Source organism: Bombina bombina, chromosome 2, assembly GCF_027579735.1.
Source record: "Bombina bombina isolate aBomBom1 chromosome 2, aBomBom1.pri, whole genome shotgun sequence".
In the NCBI taxonomy this organism is placed as follows: domain Eukaryota; kingdom Metazoa; phylum Chordata; class Amphibia; order Anura; family Bombinatoridae; genus Bombina; species Bombina bombina.
Genome location: NC_069500.1, coordinates 380,236,568 through 380,257,836, shown reverse-complemented (window position 1 = coordinate 380,257,836; position 21,269 = coordinate 380,236,568). Strand labels below are relative to the sequence as shown.

The 21,269-nt window shown below is 40.4% G+C and overlaps 1 protein-coding gene across 1 annotated transcript in view; it reads left to right on the top strand.

Moving 5' to 3' along the window:
- Window positions 1-12,271, top strand: part of SLC15A4 (solute carrier family 15 member 4) — a 185,703-nt gene extending 173,432 nt beyond the window's left edge. Inside the window, exon 8 of the mRNA XM_053701852.1 lies at window positions 8,791-12,271. Coding sequence (XP_053557827.1) covers window positions 8,791-8,924 — 134 coding nt within the window. The 3' untranslated portion in view covers window positions 8,925-12,271. The remainder of the gene's footprint in view (window positions 1-8,790) is intronic.
- The last annotated feature ends 8,998 nt before the right edge of the window (window positions 12,272-21,269 follow it).

Below are 21,269 nucleotides of genomic sequence, written 5' to 3'. Positions count from 1 at the left end.
GAACTTCAAGGTTCCTTGCTACGGGTCCAGATCCAGGGATCCCAAGGCGACTCTAGTAGATGCACTAGTAGCGCCCTGGACCTTCAACCTAGCTTATGTATTCCCACCGTTTCCTCTCATTCCCAGGCTGGTAGCCAGGATCAATCAGGAGAGGGCTTCGGTGATCTTGATAGCTCCTGCGTGGCCACGCAGAACTTGGTATGCAGACCTGGTGAATATGTCATCGGCTCCACCATGGAAGCTACCTTTGAGACGGGACCTTCTTGTTCAAGGTCCGTTCGAACATCCGAATCTGGCCTCACTCCAACTGACTGCTTGGAGATTGAACGCTTGATTTTATCAAAGCGTGGGTTCTTAGATTCTGTCATTGATACTCTTATTCAGGCTAGAAAGCCTGTAACTAGAAAAATTTACCATAAAATATGGAAAAAATATATCTGTTGGTGCGAATCTAAAGGATTCCCATGGAACAAGATAAAAATTCCTAAGATTCTATCCTTTCTACAAGAGGGTTTGGAGAAAGGTTTATCTGCAAGTTCTTTGAAGGGACAGATTTCTGCTTTATCTGTTTTACTTCACAAAAAGCTGGCGGCTGTGCCAGATGTTCAAGCTTTTGTTCAGGCTCTGGTTAGAATCAAGCCTGTTTACAAACCTTTGACTCCTCCTTGGAGTCTCAATTTAGTTCTTTCAGTTCTTCAAGGGGTTCCGTTTGAACCCTTACATTCCGTAGATATTAAGTTATTATCTTGGAAAGTTTTGTTTTTGGTTGCAATTTCTTCTGCTAGAAGAGTTTCAGAGTTATCTGCTCTGCAGTGTTCTCCTCCTTATCTGGTGTTCCATGCAGATAAGGTGGTTTTGCGTACTAAACCTGGTTTTCTTCCGAAAGTTGTTTCTAACAAAAATATTAACCAGGAGATAGTTGTGCCTTCTTTGTGTCCGAATCCAGTTTCAAAGAAGGAACGTTTGTTGCACAATTTGGATGTAGTTCGTGCTCTAAAATTCTATTTAGAGGCTACAAAGGATTTCAGACAAACATCTTCCTTGTTTGTTGTTTATTCTGGTAAAAGGAGAGGTCAAAAAGCAACTTCTACCTCTCTCTCTTTTTGGCTTAAAAGCATCATCCGATTGGCTTATGAGACTGCCGGACGGCAGCCTCCTGAAAGAATCACAGCTCACTCCACTAGGGCTGTGGCTTCCACATGGGCCTTCAAGAACGAGGCTTCTGTTGATCAGATATGTAAGGCAGCGACTTGGTCTTCACTGCACACTTTTTTACCAAATTTTACAAATTTGATACTTTTGCTTCTTCGGAGGCTATTTTTGGGAGAAAGGTTTTGCAAGCCGTGGTGCCTTCCATCTAGGTGACCTGATTTGCTCCCTCCCATCATCCGTGTCCTAAAGCTTTGGTATTGGTTCCCACAAGTAAGGATGACGCCGTGGACCGGACACACCTATGTTGGAGAAAACAGAATTTATGCTTACCTGATAAATTACTTTCTCCAACGGTGTGTCCGGTCCACGGCCCGTCCTGGTTTTTTAATCAGGTCTGATGAATTATTTTCTCTAACTACAGTCACCACGGTATCATATGATTTCTCCTATGCATATTCCTCCTTTACGTCGGTCGAATGACTGGGGAAGGCGGAGCCTAGGAGGGATCATGTGACCAGCTTTGCTGGGCTCTTTGCCATTTCCTGTTGGGGAAGAGAATATCCCACAAGTAAGGATGACGCCGTGGACCGGACACACCGTTGGAGAAAGTAATTTATCAGGTAAGCATAAATTCTGTTATTGTGCTAACCCTTAAATAACTCCCCGGGCATGAGCACAATGTTATCTCCTATGGCCCACATGAACTAGTCATCTCCTGTTGTGAAAAGCTAATAAAAAAGCATGTGATAAGAGGCTGTCTGCAGAGGCTTAGAAACCGTCAGAAACTTAGAGGTTTAAAGGTTATAAAGTATATTAATATAACAATGTTGCTTGTGCAAAGCTGGGGAATGGGAAGTAAAGGCATTATCTATCTTTTTAAACAATAACAATCTTAGTGTAGACTGTCCCTTTTAAATAAAGGGAAATGAAACCCAATGTTTTTCTTTCGGGATTCAGATAGAGCAGGGAATTTTTTGAACAACTTTCTAATTTTAGTTATATTACATTTTATTTGTTCTCTTGTCATCTTTTGTTGAAAAGCAGGGGCATAAGTTCAGGCGCGTGCATGTGTCTGGAGCACTATATGGGCGTACTTGATCGATGTCAGCACTATCTCCTGCCTTGTAATGCTTCAAATACCTACCTAGGTATCTCTTCAACAAAGAATACCATAGAAACAAAATCAAAATTAAACTTTCAGATAGAGCATCTGATTTTAAGACACTGTTGGTATAATTTGTTGAAAGGCATATGTACATATCCTCAGCAGCAATGCATTCCATTTTTTTTTCTTTTTTTTTTTCTCGTCATTGGCTCACCAACTGTTTTCAGCAATCTCCCAGTAGTGCATTGCTGCGTTGGAGCTCACTTTAACTATGGATTTAATCACTTTGCAGGAGTTAACATAGTTGCAAGAGGGCTTGTCAAACCTTCAGATATACCTGGATTACTGCATTAGTTACCTGTTAAATGTGGTCTGATTTTCATCAGTCACAATTATAGACAAACACAATTTAACTAAACTAATAAACAGTCGTACTTTTCAAAATGTCAAAAATTTTCATACAGCCACTGCACAATCATTTATAGTGCTGGTGGGAAAGGTAAGTGATCCCTTGAATTTAGTAACTTCAGCAGCTAAACCTCCACTAAATGTTTCCTGCAACTGCTTGTAAGACTTGTTCAACATGGATGCATTTTGGACCATTCTTCCCCACAAATCTTTTTTTTTTTTTTTTTTTAGTTCATTAAGATTTCTGAGTTGTCTTTATTGCACAGTCCTCTTGCCGCAGCATCTCAAATGGATTAAAGTGACATAAAAACCTTTTTTTTTTTTTTTTTTTTAGTTCATTAAGATTTCTGAGTTGTCTTTATTGCACAGTCCTCTTGCCGCAGCATCTCAAATGGATTAAAGTGACATAAAAAACTTTTTTTTTTTTTTTTCATTATTCAGATAGAGAAAACAATTTAAAAAATAAAGTTTCTTCTTTTATGAAATTTGTTTCGTTGTTATTCTTTGTTGAAGAGATACCTAGGTAGGTAGCGTGCACATGCCTGAAGCACTATATGACTGGAAATAGTGCTGCCATCTAGTGCTCTTGCTAATGTATAACATTGCAACACTGCTGCCCTATAGAACTGCAGACACTTGTACGAAAGTAAATTGGGAAGTTGTTTAAAATTGTATGTTCTATCTGAATCGTGAAAGAAAAATGTTGGGTTTTATATCCCTTTATACAGTATACCCTCTGCTACCGGGACTTTCAGATAATAATTTGCCCAAAACAGAGTTTTTTTTGTAGCATTTTTGCTATCACTTCATTTAAAAAAAGAAAAAATAGAGCCTTTTTTTACCTGTATATAAAAAAACAAAAAAAAAACACAGCTTGTAAGGTTAATTTTAGCTGTAGTGTAGAGATTAACCTCCCACCTGACCCCTCCCAAACCGCTCTTCCCTCCTTCACCCCCCACTGGTCAACACCATTTTAGGTACTGGCAGACAATCTACCAGTATGCAGTTTTTGATTTTTTTCTGCAATGTAGTAACATAGTTTACTACAGTCCAATTGGGTTAATGGTTTAAAGTTAGGACAATGACTTGGTCATTTCAAAACACAAATTATTTTTCAGCCATTCTTTAGTTGATTTACTTGTGTGCTGTGGGTTATTGCCTTGTTGCGTCATCCAACTTCTCTTAAGCTTGAGATCATGGATGACTGACCAGACGTTCTCTTGTAAAATGTCTTGACTTTTGTTCACTCAATGAATGCAAGGTATCCATGCCAAGGCAACAAAGCAGCCACAAACCCTGATGCTTCCTCCATACTTCAGTTTAGATGAGGTTTTGGTTTTCATGTGCAGTGCCCTTTTTCCTCCACTCACAACGTTGTGACTTATTTCCACATATAGCAGTTTCAGGAATGGGAAAAAATGCAAATGCTAAAATTGTCAAAAAAGCAAATAGCATAGCCCTCTGAGCATAAAGAAGGCAAGGAGCATATAGGAAATGAGGTAAAATAAAACTAAATTATTTTGGCGCCAAGTATGATGCATGACGCAAAAGAAAGTATAAAGAATTGCTTGCTGCCAACAAACATCTGAAAATGACGCAACTCGCGTCATAACACACAACTTTGCACCCAACAACCTGGCGTCAACGAAGACGCAGGAAATGAAGAACTTGCGTCATCATAGACACACATTGGTGCCAAAAAATTCTTGCGCCAAGAATGACACAATAAATAACAGCATTTTGCGCCCTCGCAAGCCTAATTTACCCGCAAGTTTTAAAAGAAAAACAAGTCAAATTGGAAGAGACACTATACCCCTGGTAAGACAAACTTCCTAAAACATGATTCCCATATTGAATCTGCCAGACTGCAAAGGGAAATACACATAGACTTGACTCATGGCAAATATAAGTAAAAACATATATTTAGAACTTTTATATAAATACATAAAGCGCCAAACCATAGCTGAGTGTGTCTTAAATAATGATACATACTTACCGAAAGACACCCATCCACATATAGCAGCTAGCCAAACCAGTATTAAAAACTATAAGCAGAGGTAATGGTATAAGAGTATATCGTCTAACTGAAAAGGGAGGTAGTAGATGAATCCCTACGACCGATAACAGAGAACCCTTGGAAAGATTTTCCGTGAGAAAAACCATAAACAAATCAATAGGCGATACTCTTCACATCCCTCTGACAAACACTGTACTCTGAGAGGAATTGGGCTTCAAAATGCTTAGAAGTGCTTATCATAGAAGAAATCATAAAAATCCAGCACAAACTTACTTCACCACCTCCATAGGAGGCATAGTTTGTAAAACTAAGTTGTGGGTGTGGTGGTAGGTATATTTATAGTCATTTTGAGGTTTGGGAAACTTTGCCCCTCCTGGTAGGATTGTATATCCCATACGTCACTAGCTCATAGACTCTTGCTAATTACATGAAAGAAACAGATACCGATTTCTTTTGTTCCTTTTATCATTAAAGAATCAAAAAAGCTGACTCCTCTTCTCAAAAACAGTACTTTTCAAGGCCTTCCTGGAAATATAATTCAAGTTGGTCCAAGGCTAAACAGTCTTAGAAGAGGTGGAAGGCTTTTTAGTCTGCATGAATGTGTGCCTCCCCCAATCTAGATCCTGGTATGAGGCAGATTACGCTTTTTTCAGAAGGTCAAGATCCTTGGGTGCTGTACATAGTTTGTCAGGGGAACGGAATAGGATTCTGAGCAAGGCCTACCATAGGAAGGTTTCTTCTGTTTCATCTTCCAAAGGACCCGCTGAAGGAACAAGCCTTTTTTCTTTGTGTTCGGGATCTAGAACTCATGGAAGTAATAGTTCCAGTTCTGATATCAGAACATGGTCAGGGTTTTTATCCATCTGTTTATAGTTTCCAAACTCTATGTATGTAATAAAAATAAATGTAATAAAAGCTCAGGGTATTTTGGTGGCTCCTTACCTGGATGATGGGCTCCAGCTTTTTTTTTAGCAGTATCTCATACCAACAGTAGTTTTTTTGCAATCATGGCTGGAGTCATCTAGGAGTTATCATAGACTCAATTACAATGGGACCTTCTTTGACGGATCTAAGAAGATCAAAGTTGCAGTCAGCAATCCTACTGTAGCAGTAAGAAATCCTACTGTAGCTTTCTGCAAGGAAGTTCTAGGTCTGATAAATGCTGCATCAGATGGTTTCACATCAGACTTCTTCAGTTATGCATGCTATGTCACTGGTGCAAGGACTACTCGCAGCTTTCTCAAAGGGTCATTTTGGATTAAGCTACAAAGAACTCCCTATCTTGGTAGATAGAGAACCAATCCATTCCTTAGGGAGCATCATTTGTTCCTCCAACCTGGAAAATTATGAAATCTTCAGCGCTCTCCAGAAAGAAGAATTTCCTTCACTTTCAATGTCACAGCAATGGCATATATCAGTTATCAAGGAGGAACTCACAGTTCTCTAGTGATTAAGGAAGTCTTCCATATGTCTTTGGCAGAGAATAATCTTTGCATGATTTCTGCTATTTATATTCCAGGGATAAAAAGTTGTGAAGCAGATTACCTGAATTGTCAATCTCTTCATCTAAGGGAATGCTCTTTACATCGGGAAGTGTTAAATCAGATTGTGGATCGATGGGCTCTGCCAGAGAGACCCGATTGCTTCTCATTAGAGCAACCAATTTAAAAGATATTTTGCAAGCTAAAGGGTTCCTCAGGCTGGTTCATTGTTCTTTTCAAATTGCTTACATTTTTTTATTTTAACAGTTCTGTTGTCCAGCGTAATATCCAGAATCAAATGAGAGAAATTGTGAGTGAATTTGATTGCTCTAGCTTGGCCATGCAGACCTTGGTTTTCAGATATGGTTTAAATTTCCAGCTACCTTCCATGGCCTCTTCCTCTAAGGCAAGACTTGTCTCAAGGTCCTTTTTATCATCAATATCTCGACTCTGTTTGCAGGCTTGGAGATTGAACGCCTAATTCTTAGGCAGAGTTTTTTTGTTTTTGTGTTTTTGTTTCAGAATAAATCATTTTTCATCAAGATGGTCATCCAGACAACATTTTTTACTTTTTACCAAAATTTGTGTCTCTTGAAAGCATCAATCGGGAAATTGTTTCTTCTATTTGTCCTAATCCTAAAAATTATTTTACGTAATTTAGATGTTAGGGCTTTAAAGATTTACCTGCAAGCTATGAAAGATTTTAGACCATCTTCTAATCTGTTTATTTCTCAGGTCCACAAAAAAGCTAGAAGGCCACACTTTAGCTTCTTGGCTAAAACTTAAGTTTCACAAGACTTACTTTATGGCAGGAAAGTCTCCCTCTACACACATTAGGGCCCATTCTACCAGATCTGTTTCCACTTCTTCAGCTTTTAAATTTTTTTGTTGAATACATTTTAGTAGGCAGCAACTTGGTCTTTCCTACATACTTTTACTAAGTTCTACCATTTTGATGTTTTTGCTTCCTCTGAGCTTTTGGCAGAAAAGTCTTAATGCAACAGTGTCTGGTAATTATTTGCTTGCCTTTTTTTTTTGTCCTGCCCATATTTCACTTATTAGGTATTAGTTTCCCAGGAGTAATGGATTGTGGACTCTCACCACCTTATGAAAGAAAATGTATGCTTACCTGATAAATTCATGGTGGTGAGAGTCCAAGAGTCCAGCCCTAATGGGATAAAAATACTTGGGACAGTTCTATTTCTATCAGTGGTTTCCATTGTGATGCTGGTCATTAAACACAATTCTTGCGCAGTGTTTTTCTGACAGTGGACACAGCATAAACAAAGACTTTTGCAGTTTGTAGTGATTTCTGGAGGTCTTTTGATACCATTGTGTTCTTGAGGACACCCACTCCAAGAAAGAGTAGCAACAGTCTTGAATTTTCTCCATTTGTAGATAACTTGTTGCTGTGGATTTATGCATCACTAAGGCATCTTCTAAGGTCTTGTGACTTGAGATCGAGGCATGGTTCATATTAACCAATCTTTCTTGAGAAGAACAGATTTGTCCGTAACCAGGCTTTGTGTGACTTTATTTAAACCAACAAAGAGAGTATAGCCCAGCACTCACCATCAAACATCAGGGTGCACGCTGCAAGGGTCCTGCACAAATCCAAGACAATAACAGCAAATTCAAATAAGAGCAGCAGCACCTCAAGTATGCATCAAAATCCCTTTATTGGTGAGACATCACAAAATACAACAACGTTTCGGTCCGACATGTTTGTCTATAAATGTGACTTAGATGAAGGTCAGACCAAATTTTATAAGTAAACAATGCAGTAATCCAGATAATTCCAAAGGGTTCACAAACCTTTTCTTGCAATTCTAGTCATGTACAAGCAATAGTGCAATAATAAGTTATTAGTTAGAGCATTTTCTTTTTGCACTTTTGTTTCCCTTTATGTTTTAACTCTTTGAGATGGCAAATAGCATATTAAGCAGACAACTGTTTCTTTAGTTGGGTGTGCAGGCCAGCTCAAAAGCGGCTTTTTTTTTTTCATCTTGATAAATTTTAATGGGACCTAATACTTATTCTTTATTACTTATTGTTACATACTAGACGAAAATCTTGAAACATTCCACATCTATAAGCTTGTAAGAAGTACATGAACCTTTTAAATCTCATTTCTTCTTGTTCAGTTAGCTGTTTTCTTGTAGTTTAGCAGCTCATGTTTAATAATTTTCATTTAGCCTTTTCAATTTGCACAAATCAGCATGTGCGAGTAGGAAAACTGGATCATGATTGGAGAAAATTAACATACCAAAATATACATGCAATTGTTGGGTGGAGCTATGCGGACATTTTCTGCCCCTAACAAACTAATATTTCAGTGTTTCACGTACTTCTTACAAGCTTATAGATGTGGGACCAGTTGCAGGATGCTTCTCTGGTATTTAACAATAAGTAATCAAAACGATGTATTGAGTCTAGACTGTCCCTTTAAATGTATTGCATAACTACTATGCTATTATGCAATTGTGTGATTGTCAGTTATTTGTATTTGTTTAATTGATTATCAAATAAAAATAGACTTCCAAAGTTTGTCAAACGTGTTAGTTCATTTTATGCCATATTAAAAATGTATTTAAGTGATCTATATTATACTTTTTTTTATTTTACAGGTAACATTAATGGCTGCCAACTAAATTATTATTTCTTCTTACTTGCTGCAATCCAGGCAGTAACTCTTATAATCTTCATTGTAATTTCTGTGAAATTTGAGCACCAACAGTCCAAAGCCAATGGAAAAACATAACTATATTTGTTATCATCTGAGGAAATTCATTGCGGTGGAGAATCTGTCAAACTGATGCTGTGGCTGATCTAGTGCCTGCAATGTTCTACAACAAACATCAGTTTTCTTGCTTGAACACTTTACTTTTGAAGCATAAAAGGGGTAGGGTGGGTTGGTGAATTTATATTTGTAAACATGCACTCTTATTCAAAGGTATGTAAGTTCCAAAATGTATTAAAAATCTTAATAGTCTAGTTTTAAGTAAAATTGACTATACTTTACAGGCTTTTTATTGCCCTAAACAGTAAAACCTATTTTTACTTGGATGGCAGAGAAAAATATTCCAGTTTAAGACAATAATTAAATCCTAATTGCTTTTTTGTGTGACTGTCTTAATGTCCAGAACCTCATGGATCACTGTAAACATTGTGTATTTTTGCTAGCCTTTTACGTTGATCTGCCATTAAATATATTTATTTCTTATTCATTGATATAATTTTGCTCATGTTGGCGGACATAGCTTAACGTTCATCTTTATTGATATTGGTAATAAAAATGATATATTTAAATTACCTACCTTTTTAAAATGTAGCATGTAGGTATCTTAAAAATAAAAATGCAGATTATTTTGTTTAAAATGCACAAAATGATGTACTCCATGGCACTGGTGCATTCAAAACAAGTTTCTCCCAAACAGCTTTCATTGCTGTTGTAAATAGGGTTGCCACCTTTTCCTCAACAAAATACCGGCCATGGATGAGGGTGGAACCACAAATGGGCGGAGCCAAACAAGTCCAATTCCCTTAATGATGCATAATTTTCCACCTGCTGTGGTATGCAAATATTCTAATGGCTATAGTATTACTCTGAAGGTGTCCTAGTCTTCTGCCAGATGTTTCTGTATGAGATTAATTTATCTGTAATGCATTTCTGCAAATTCTTCCTATAACGTCACATTATTAGAAGATAAACTACACAGCCCATGGGCATAGATTCTGATATTTAGAGAATAACCCATAAAAGAGTGGAACTTTTCAGAAATGTAATGTCTTTAATTGATGTGTGTAAGATTTTTCTTGAAAAAAACTCAACACTTTTTATTTCGTTGAGTGGAACCCTTTTTTTAAAACAGTAGTTTCCCTTTTATCATGTTTCCTTGGAGACCAGTTTAAGCAAATAGTTCTGTAAATTTGCAGTAATCTGTAAAAAAAAAAGGGTTCCACAATATATATATATATATATCAAGATACGCTTCCTTGTTAAGATAGCTTTTCCCCTTCCCAGCAGGTTGCAGTAAACGGTTTGCGTGTTGCAGTAAATAGTGAGCAGGTTGCATTGTGCACAGTATTATACAATGATTTTGGGTTCAGCACCATAAGGAATAAGATTGGCACACTAGATCATATGCAGTGTGCTCGCTAGAGCGCGCACACATGTGCGGACCAAGGTTAAATAGAGTATTGTGTTGCTTGCTTGCTGGGAATTGTAGTTCGGAAGGCTGCAATACCACGAGTGCCTGGTGGAAAGTTTGGTAACCTCTAACCTCACGACATGGAAGCCAAACAGAGAGAGGGAATTAAATCTGAGCTGAGGGCGATAGAGAACAGCACTGACAGCTTATGAGACCATGCAGAGCAGCCGGCACCGGCAATATGTACACAACCCCTTCTCACCTCCCACACTGTGAAAAACATAACCAAGTGCACCAGCCAATTAGACAGTTCTGGGTTTTTAGCAACCAATGACTGTGCAGGTTTAGTTTCAGATCTGTCGGTGATGACTAGAGGAAGAGACGTCATCTTTGCAAAGTGTGGACGGAGGAGGAGAAACAATGGGAAAAGGGTTCCTGAAAAGGCTTTTGCATTGCTGGTATTTTACTAATATCAGTTCCTAAGCGCTGATTACCGGCTGTGCCTGTAAAATACCGACTGGCTGGCAACCCTAGTTGTAAACTGGTGATAAACTGAAACATCTCCATAGGCTAAGAATTGATAAACTTGCTTTCCCGCCAGCTTACAACTGCAATGGAAACTATGCCTGAGATACCTGCTTAGTGTCTGGGGTTATAAAGTACATGTATGTATAATGATAATTCTTTCATGTCCTACTCTTTTTGAAAATTAAAATGAACCGTTTAAATTGTGGTTTTTTTTTTTTTTTTATCATGACCATGGTGCCATAGAGATCTAATTTATTCTTAAAGGGAATTGGTCTTGCACCCTTTCAGAACCAAATCTGCATATTATTAGAGACTTAGATTCTGATCTTTTCAAATATGAATACTGACAGTGTGTGTGCTTGCTAGCATATTTACCTTTAATTGCTTCTACCTATAAAATAGTATGTTTGTTGTGAAGACACAGATTATACTATTGCATGATGTAAGCATCAGCCTTTAAAACACTTTGAGAACATTCTCAGTTCTGCAGCAATCCGTAAAAATAGATTGTGTATATTTCCATTCTTAATATTCAGGTTATTTTATTGAAATTAAACCACTGTGTATTTAGTGGATGATGCAGGTTTTTCTATTGACTGGTCACTCCAGACGAACTATACACGTAATGGAGCAATCTTTTTCTAAATGTTTACCAAGATATAATCACTTTTTTCTTATGTGCATTTTGTAACATCCTTCACAAACGCCTGTAATGATATTGGTTGAAATAACATATTGGATTAACACTTTTTGTATATAAAATATATAATGTGATTTTACAATCTGTCAACATATATAGCTGACCTTCCTTTTCATGGGCAGGGAGGCCGTTTTATTCTCTAAAGGGGGCAAAGCTAAAGTATACCTAGGAATTAGGGATAATCTATGATTTGTACTCTTGGAGACTGCTAACCTTGAGTTTGTAATTTAAAAGGTTTAGTTATGCATAGTAAAACAACTTTGCAATACACTATTTATTTTGCTCCTTTTCATGTAAATTTGCTCTAAAAATCCTTAGAACTGAAAAAAGCACTCTGCAAATATTTTAAGGCTAACTCTTCGACATAGTTTTCATTAATTAGTTTTAACAGATAAGAATAGCAAAACAATGCATTTTATACTAGCATAATAACCATAGCTAGCCTAGTGATCTGTAGACTCTGTGCCTGATAAGACATGTGGTGGGTGGGGTTTGGCTATTAGAGAAAAACAACTGCAACAAACAATGCTTTAGACTTGACTGATATGTTTATAGCAAGACAGTACAAGTGTTGTAATTACAAGGTGTTTACTGTTTAACACAGCAGCAGCATATTAGGGCTGTATGCTAATTTAGAATAATCCTTTGTAAATGGTGTATGTAAATGGAGTGTTTCTTATGATGATTGTATTGTATTTTTGTTTCCTATAAAATCTTATTTGCGTATTATAGCAAGCTTTTTTTTTAATAGTTTGTTTTATGTAATCTGGAAACATTACTTCTTATATAATCAGTCATGTATTTAAAGGGACATTGCTTACTATGCATATGGGGGGGGGGGAAAAAGTTTTCTTTCTCCCCCCACCCTCCCTATATATTACCTCCTTAAAATGTTTTCCACTGAATGTAGAGAGGCTGGAATTTATCTGATAGAATTTAGATCCCTCAGCCTGCAACATTCTGCACAGTAAGTACTTGATCAGTGCAGGCACACTTTGATAGGTCCCTAATTTGCAGAAGCAACAATGGTGATCAAAAGTTTTCAAGGAGTATCTCCCTACAAAACCTAAACAAAAAAACCCTCAAAATTTAAAGTGTTTTCCATCTAAAGGGGAGGAGAGTCCATGGCTTCATTCATTACTGTTGGGAATTAAGCACCTGGCCACCAGGAGGAGGCAGACACCCCAGCCAAAGGTTTAAATACCTCCCCCACTTCCCTCATCCCCCAGTTATTCTTTGCCTTTCGTCACAGGACGGCAGAGAAGATCGGAGTAGTCTCTTATGGAGGGTAGTACTCTTCGCATTGGGACTGGAGTTTTAAGTAGTCCTATCAGCCTGTCAGTGAGAGCCTGGGTGAAAGTTAGTCCGGAGATGCAGGGAGAGTCTTTCTGCGAAACCATCCCGACTCATATTAACAGCTCCACAAGCATTCAGCGTTGACGAGTTTTGCTGCCTGCTTTTTACACTCTAGTCCATGTCTGGAGCGAGGCTACTAACCTATCACACCTTAAGGGCCGTGTTCCTGTTCCACGGCGTAGATTCTGGTAAGATCGTTTCATTTTTTATTACATAACACAGAAGACAGGGTCACAGTGTGACACCTTTTATCTTTAAAGAATCAAGGGTTGATATTCCTGGAAAGGGGATTATTGAACTTGGGGGGTTTATACATGATATTGTTTATTGTGTCATTGCTGCGTTATGTGCAAGATGAGGCTCTGGCAATGTGTGGAACTTTCAGGTGACTTACGGGAGTATTGCGCTGCCCTTTTTTGGCGCATTTTCTCCTTAGGCAGGGGTGGTCCTGCCAGGCATTCCATGTGACCTGGTGTGGCTATCTCTCTTCCTCTGTTGATCAGCGGCACAGGAGATGAAACGGTTTCTGTAGTCCGAGTCATAGGAGGTGGTGAGTACCCCGGCCATTGGAGGTTATAAAGGTGCCTATTTATTAAGTCAATCTAGTCCGTAATAACAGCGCAAGCTATGGAGTACTCTGACTCGTTAGAGGGTTCTCCCTCTTTAACAAGGTCTCATTCCTGTGTTTTTATTTTGAGGAGGTTCTAGTAGAATAGCCTGCTCAACTATGTTCCACATGCTTTAATAAAGGTACGACATCTAAGAGTTAACTGATGTCTAGTACTACTAAGCCGTCCACCTCTGAGGGTTCCCCGTCCCATGAGGTGCGTTCCCTGCATTCATCTCCAATCGCACATGCAGCGCCCCAGGGTCCAACCATTACTCCTGTGGGAGAGATTCGTTGACCGTCAGATTTTGCGGATCAACTGCAAACGGCGATATAGAAAGGGTTTCATGCCTTACCACGTTCTGCTAAGTGCAAGCGTAGGGTGTATCATGGCGACCTGGCTCAGGGGTTGTCTTTGCCACTGGACATATCAGAGGCGTTATACGATGACGAGGCCCGCTCCCACTCTTCGGAGGAGGCCCATTCTGGGTAGGAGGAGCCTGATTTTAGGTTTAGGATAGAGAATATGTGCTTTTTGCTGAAGCAAGTGCTTTCTACTCTGGAGGTTCTGGAACTGAAGCTTCTGGAGGAACCTGCGATTCCTAAGCTTGATGAGGTATATAAGGACAGGGTGGTGCCTCAGGCCTTCTCGGTTCATGTTAAGATGACTAATATTATTAAGAATGAATGGGAGCGATTAGGTTCTTACATTTCCCCTTCCTTTAAGAAACTGTTCTCCGTTCCTGACTCTCAGCTTGAGCTGTTGGGTACTGTCCCTAAGGTGGATGGTGCTATCTCCACGCTCGCAAAGCGGACAACTTTTCCCCTTGAGGATAGTTTGTTGTTCAAAGAGCCCATGGATAAAAAGTTGGAAAACATGTTAAGGAAGTTGTTTCAACACACAGGTTTTTTTTTTTCCAGCGGCCGGAGCTGTGACATATTGGTGTGAATCCCTGTGTGAAATGGTCGAGGGGGAGACTTCCATCGACGAGATACAGGATAAGATTAAGACACTGAAGGTCGCCAATTCTTTACTCTGCGATGACAATATGCAATTTATTCGCCTGAACGCTAAGGTGTCGGGTTTTTCCGTTTTAGCTCGCAGGGCGCTGTGGCTATAGTCTTGGTCTGCGGACATGACCTCTAAATCAAGGCTGTTGTCCCTGCCTTTTCAAGGAAAGATTCTGTTCGGTCCAGGATTGGATTCAATCATATCCACGGTTACGGGAGGCAAGGGAGCTTTCCTACCACAGGATAAGAAGGCTAAGCCTAAAGAATCTACTTTTCGTCCCTTTTGTGTGGACAAGGCCCAGTGCCAGGACCCGCCGCGGAAGCGGACCAGTCCAAGGGAACTTGGAAGCCGGCTCATTTTTGGAACAAGTCTAAGCAAAGCAAGAAGCCCGCCAAGAGACATAATTGGCATGAAGGGGCAGCCCCTGACTGGTCTCCGGACCAAGCAGGGGGCAGATTATCTCTCTTCTCAGAAGCCTGGTTACAGGAAGTTCAAGACCCTTGGGTTCTGGAGGTTGTTGCCCAGGTTTACAGGATAGGGTTCAGATCCCATCCGCCCAGGGACAGATTCCTCCTGTCAAACCTGTCTTCAAGACCAGAAAAGAGAGAGGCCTTTCTAGAGTGTGTGAGGGATATCTCTTCTCTCTACTTTATCGTACCAGTACCCCAAGCAGAAAGGGGTCTAGGGTACTATTCAAATCTTTCTTGTTTCAAAAGGAGGGCACGTTCCTCCCGATTCTGGACCTATAGTGTTTAAACAAGTTTCTGAGTGTTCCATTATTCAAAATGGAAACGATCAGATCTAATCTGCCCCTAGTTCAAGAGGGACAGTTCATGACAACTATACGCTTACCTTCATGTGCCCATTCACAGGGACCACTTCAAGTTCCTAAGATTTGCGTTTCTGGACGAACATTCCCAGTTTGTGGCCCTCCCTTTTGGTTTGGCGACAGCCCCGAGAGTCTTCACGAAGGTTCTGGGGGCTCTACTTGCAGTGGCCAGAGCCAGAGACATTGCTGTGGCACCCTATCTGGACAACATCCTAGTCCAGGCGCCGTTGCTCAGTCTCGCAGAGGATCATTCCAGGGCTCTTCTTTTGCTCCAATCTCACGGTTGGAAGATCAACTCAGGAAAGAGTTCCTTGGTTCCCAGCAACAGGGTGGAGTTCCGGGAACGATAATAGACTCTATGTCAATGAAAATATTTCTTACAGACCATTGACACAGGAAGATTGCTTCCTTTTGTCTTGCCCTTCAGTCCTCCTCAAGCCCCTCGGTGGCTTAGTGTATGGAGGTGATCGGACTCATTGTTTCCAGCATAAACGTCATTCCCTTCGCCAGGTTCCATCTCAGACCTCTTCAATTGTGCATGTTGAGACAGTGGAACGGCGATCATTCAGATCTATCGCAGCAGATATCTTTGGCTGCTTGGACTCAGATCTCCCTCTCTTGGTGGATCCGTCCAGAGCAGCTGTCCATGAGGACATCCTTCTTAAAACCGTCCTAGGAGATTTTGACCATGGACACAAATCTGGCAGAATGGGGAGCTGTTTGAGGTGCCAGGATGGCACAAGGAAAATGCACCCGGGAGGAGTATATCCGATAAATATTCAGGAACTCTGAGCAGTCTGCAATGCTGTGAAGGCATGGCCTCCTCTAGGGTCGTTCAGCTCCATCAGATTCCAGACCGACAACATTACCTTGGTGGCTTACATCAACCATCAGGGGGGTATGAGGAGTTCCCTAGGCATGAGGGTGGTGTCCCACAGCTGCTTGCTCTCAGCGATTCACATTCCAGGTGTGGACAACTGGGAAGCAGATTTTCTCAGCAGTCAATCCTTCCATCCGGGGGAATGGTCTCTCCACCCCGAAGTGTTTGCAGAGATTTGTCTCAGGTGGCATTCTCTGGAGATAGATCTCATGGCATCCAGCCTCAATTGCAAGCTACCCCTATATGGGTCGAGGTCCAGGGATCTCCAGGCAGAGCTGATAGATGCCTTGGCAGTTCAGCCTAGCTTACATTTTTCCACTGTTACCACTTCTACCTTGTGTAGTGGCATGCATCAAACAGGAGCAAGTCATTCAGCTTCATCAGATTCCAGACCGACATTACCTTGGTGGCTTACATCAACCATCAGGGGGGGTACGAGGAGCTTCCTAGGCATGAGGGAGCTGTCTTGGATTTTAGAGTGGGTGGAGTCCCACAGCTGCTCGCTCTCAGCGATTCACATTCCAGGTGTGGACAACTGGGAAGCAGATTTTCTCAGCAGGCAATCCTTCCATCCGGGGGAATGGTCTCTCCACCCTGAAGTGTTTGCAGAGATTTGTCTCAGGTGGGGATCGCTGGAGATAGATCTCATGGTATCCAGCCTCAATTGCAAGCTACTCTAATACGGGTCGAGGTCCAGGGATCCCCAGGCAGAGCTGATAGATGCCTTGGAGGTTAAGCCTAGCTTAAATTTTTCCACTGTAACCACTTCTACCTTGTGTAGTGGCACACATCAAACAGGAGCAAGCTTCGGCCATTCTGATTGATCCATCGTGGCCGCGAAGGACGTGGTTTGCGGATCTGGTGGGGATGTCATCCTCTCCAGCATGGAGGTTACCCTGTCGCAGGGATCTGCTGGAACAGGGTCCTTTTCAAAATCAAAATTTTGATTCTCTGAGGCTGACTGCGTGGAGAATGAATGCCTAGTCTTGGCCAAGAGAGGCTTTTCTGAAAGTGAGTGATACGCTAATTCAGGCAAGGTCCTTAAGGTATTGCAGAGGGTTCCATTTGAGCCTATGCACTCCATTGACATTAAGATTATGTGCTGGAAGGTTCTTTTCCTGTTGCCCATTGCTTCGGCACGCAGAGTATCTGAACTGGCTGCCTTGCAATGTGAGCTTCCTTATCTGTTTTTTCATGCGGATAAGGCTGTGCTTCACACTGGTTTGGGGTTTCTTCCCAAGGTGGTGTCTAACCGTAACATCAATCAGGAAATAGTTGTTCCTGCCTTATGTCCTAACCCTTCTTCTAAGGAGAGGTTACTTCATAACCTGGATGTGGTTCGTGCCTTATAGTTCTATCTTCAGGCTAAAAAAGGATTTCAGACAGTCTACATCTTTTTGTGGTGTATTCAGGGAAGCGCAAAGAGCAGAAAGCCTCTTCTACTTCTTTGTACTTTTGGTTGAGGAGCTTGATCCGCTGTCTCATAGGCTAAGCGAGACATAAGCTTCCTCAGAGGATCACGGCTCATTCAACTAGAGCTGTGGCTTCGTCTTGAGCCTTTAAGAATGAGGCCTTTATGGAGCGAATTTGTAAGGCTGCTACCTGGTCCTCCTTTCACACTTTTATAAAGTTTTACAAACTTTACGTTTTTGCTTCTGCGGAAGCTGTTTTTGGGAGAGGTTTTGCAGCCTGTGGTGCCCTCAGATTAGGGTCTGCCTTTTACCCTCCCAGTTTCATTCCGTGTCCTCTAGAGCTTGGGTATATGTTCCCAACAGTAATTAATGAAGCCATGGACTCTCCTCCCCTTTAGATGGAAGACGGAAATGAAATTATCAGGTAAGCATCATTTATATCGAGGGGAGGAGAGTCCACGGCTCCCGCCCGTATCTCCGATGGGCGGACCTAAATGTAATTTATCTTCAGGCACCTTTTATACCCTGATGTTTCTCCTACTGCTCCTTGTTCCCTTGGCAGAATGACTGGGGGATGAGGGAAATGGGGTAGGTATTGAAGCCTTTGGCTGGGGTGTCTCTGCCTCCTCCAGGTGGCCAGGTTCTTAATCCCCAACAGTAATGAATGAAGCCGTGGACTCTCCTCCCCTAGATTAAAATGAAATTATCAGGTAAGCATAATTTATGTTTTTAAAGCATTAATTTATTTGTTCAACCTAGCTCATACCCAGACCAGTGACATGCCATCTTCACAAGGGGGAATGAGCAGAAATTAATACTCCCCATTGTTTAACCTTAAAGGTGACTTTCTGGCTCTCCTTACTTGACCCTTCAATTCATAGATCGGTCTATCACAGGATGGGCAGGGATAAAGTCCTCCTTCCTCTCACCTGGAATGCAACATTTTGACACTCTAAAACCATCGTCTACCAGAGGGTAGTTTCTGGGCAAACTGAGATCCAGTAGTGTGGTAGATACTTTCTTGCGGCCTATTTGTGACCCACCACCAATACTGATTGTCATGGGTAAATAATATATGCACACAGAAAGAGTTGATTTATTTTTAACATGGCACCATCCACTACAGTAAGAACAGAAGCACCATTGTCTACACTCCTCCACCCAATTCATACTTGAAAGTGGATATGATTACTATAAAAACACACAGCACACAACAGCATCATTGGAAGCTAAAAAACAAAAAAAAACAAATAAATGACCTTCTGTTGTACAGAATACAGAATTTTCTTTAGTTTAGTATTTTGGAACTTATATTAGCTATCTTCCCTTTTTTTGTAGCCCTGATCTTAGAATGACTACTGTTCTTCAAAAACCTTGTGCCATGTGCAATATTACTGCTTGGAATTATGAGTAACTGCGTGTTGGACAAATAGTGGAAGATGCTTCTGTAGATTATACTACTGAAACTTCTATTGTGCATTCTATGATTGTGATTATGGATGTTTATTTTTATGTTGCATCTGTCATTTCAGACATAACATTTAGATACTTTGGGTTTAGATTTGGAACGTTGGGTATCTACCTCATAAGAATGGGTTAGGAATAAGCTTAGAGGGACAGTAACGTCAAAATTACACTATCATGATTTGGATAGAGCATGAAATTTTAATCGTTTCTAATGTACTTAATTTTTTTTTTATCAAATATTTGTTTTTTTTCTCTTGGAATACTTTGTTGAAAAGTAAACCGAGGTGGGCTCATAGGACTTCAGGAGAGTACACGTGTCTTTAGCAGTCTATGGACACAGTAATTATAACTTTGTAACATTGTTTTTAAAAATATTATAAAAACACTACTTCCATAGACTGCTAAAGTCACGTGCCTCCTAAAGTCCTATGAGCCCACCTAGGTTTACTCTTCAACAGGTAATACCAAGAGAACGCAAATTTGATAATAGAAGTAAATTGGAAAGTTGTGTTAAAATTGCATGCTCTATCTAGACCATGAACGTTTAACTTTTACTTTACTGTCCCTTTTAACCCCTTAACGACCTATGACGTACAGAGTATGTCCTACAAAAAACGGACGTTAATGACCAAGGACGTACCCTGTACGTTGTTAGTGTTTTCAAGCGGTGGAAGTGATGCCTCGCAATAACATTTTTTTAGCCATCCGATGCAGAGAGTCACTCTGTGGCCCTCTCTGCATCGGCCAATCGATGGTCACGATCGTTGGTGGGTGCACGGGGGGCGGGTGGGAACAATATACTAAGGCACAATTTGCTTACAATAGGGTGGGAGAGAGGAGGGTGGTTTGTTATTGAGGGTGGCAGCTACACTACAGAAAAATATTTAAAATGAAAAATACCATATTTTATGGCAAACTGGGTACTGGCAGACAGCCACTACCCGAGATGGTGCGCAATAAGGTAGAGGGGGAGGGATCAGGGAGGTTGGGACTAGGGGGGATCCTACACAGCAGAATGTTTAAAAAACACAACAAAAAAACCTTTTATTTTAGTACTGGTAGACTTTCTGCCAGTACTTAAGATGGCAGGGACAATTGTGGGGTGAGGGAGTGAAGAGAGCTGTTTGGGAGGGATCAGGGGGTTGGATGTGTCAGGTGGGAGGCTGATCTCTACACTAAAGCTAAAATGAATCCTGCAAGCTACCTAATTAACCCCTTCACTGCTGGGCATAATACAAGTGTGGTGCGCAGCGGCATTTAGCGGCCTTCTAATTACCAAAAAGAAACGCCAAAGCCATATATGTCCGCTATTTCTGAACAAAGGGGATCCCAGAGAAGCATTTACAGCCATTTGTGCCATAATTGCACAAGTGGTTTGTAAATAATTTCAGTGAGAAACCTAAAATTTGTGAAAAAGTTAACTTTTTTTAATTTGATCGCTTTTGGTGGTGAAATGGTGGCATCAAATATACGAAATTGGGCCTAGATCAATACTTTGGGTTGTCTTCTAAAAAAAAATATATATATATATATACATTTTAAGGGATATTCAGTGGTTCCTGACAGATATCAGTGTTCCAATGTAACTCGCTAATTTTGCAAAAATGTTTTGGAAATGGCAAAGTACTACTTGTATTTATTGCGCTATAACTTGCAAAGAACATGTTAACATTGGGTATTTCTAAACTCAGGACAAAATTTAGAAACTATTTAGTATGGTTTTTTGGTGGTTGTAGATGTGTAACAGATTTGGGGGGTCAAAGTTTAGAAAAAGTGTGTGTTTTTTCATCATATTTTATAATTTGTTTATAGTAAATTATATATCATCATGAGAATAATAAATATCTTTCGAAAGTCCATTTAATGGCGAGAAAAACTGTATATAATGGGGCATATGTATCAAGCTCCGAATGGCGCTTGATGCCCCGTGTTTCTGGCGAGCCTGCAGGCTCGCCAGAAACAGCAGTTGTGAAGCAGCGGTCACAAAGACTGCTGCTCCATAACCTGTCCGCCTGCTCTAGAGGCCAATATGTGGGTACAGTAAAATGAGTAAGAGGAAAATTACAGCTAAACACAAACACCGCAGAAATGTAAAAATAGCTCTGGTCCCAAACGGTCAGACAATTATTATTATTATTATTTATAAAATATTTTGCAACATAAG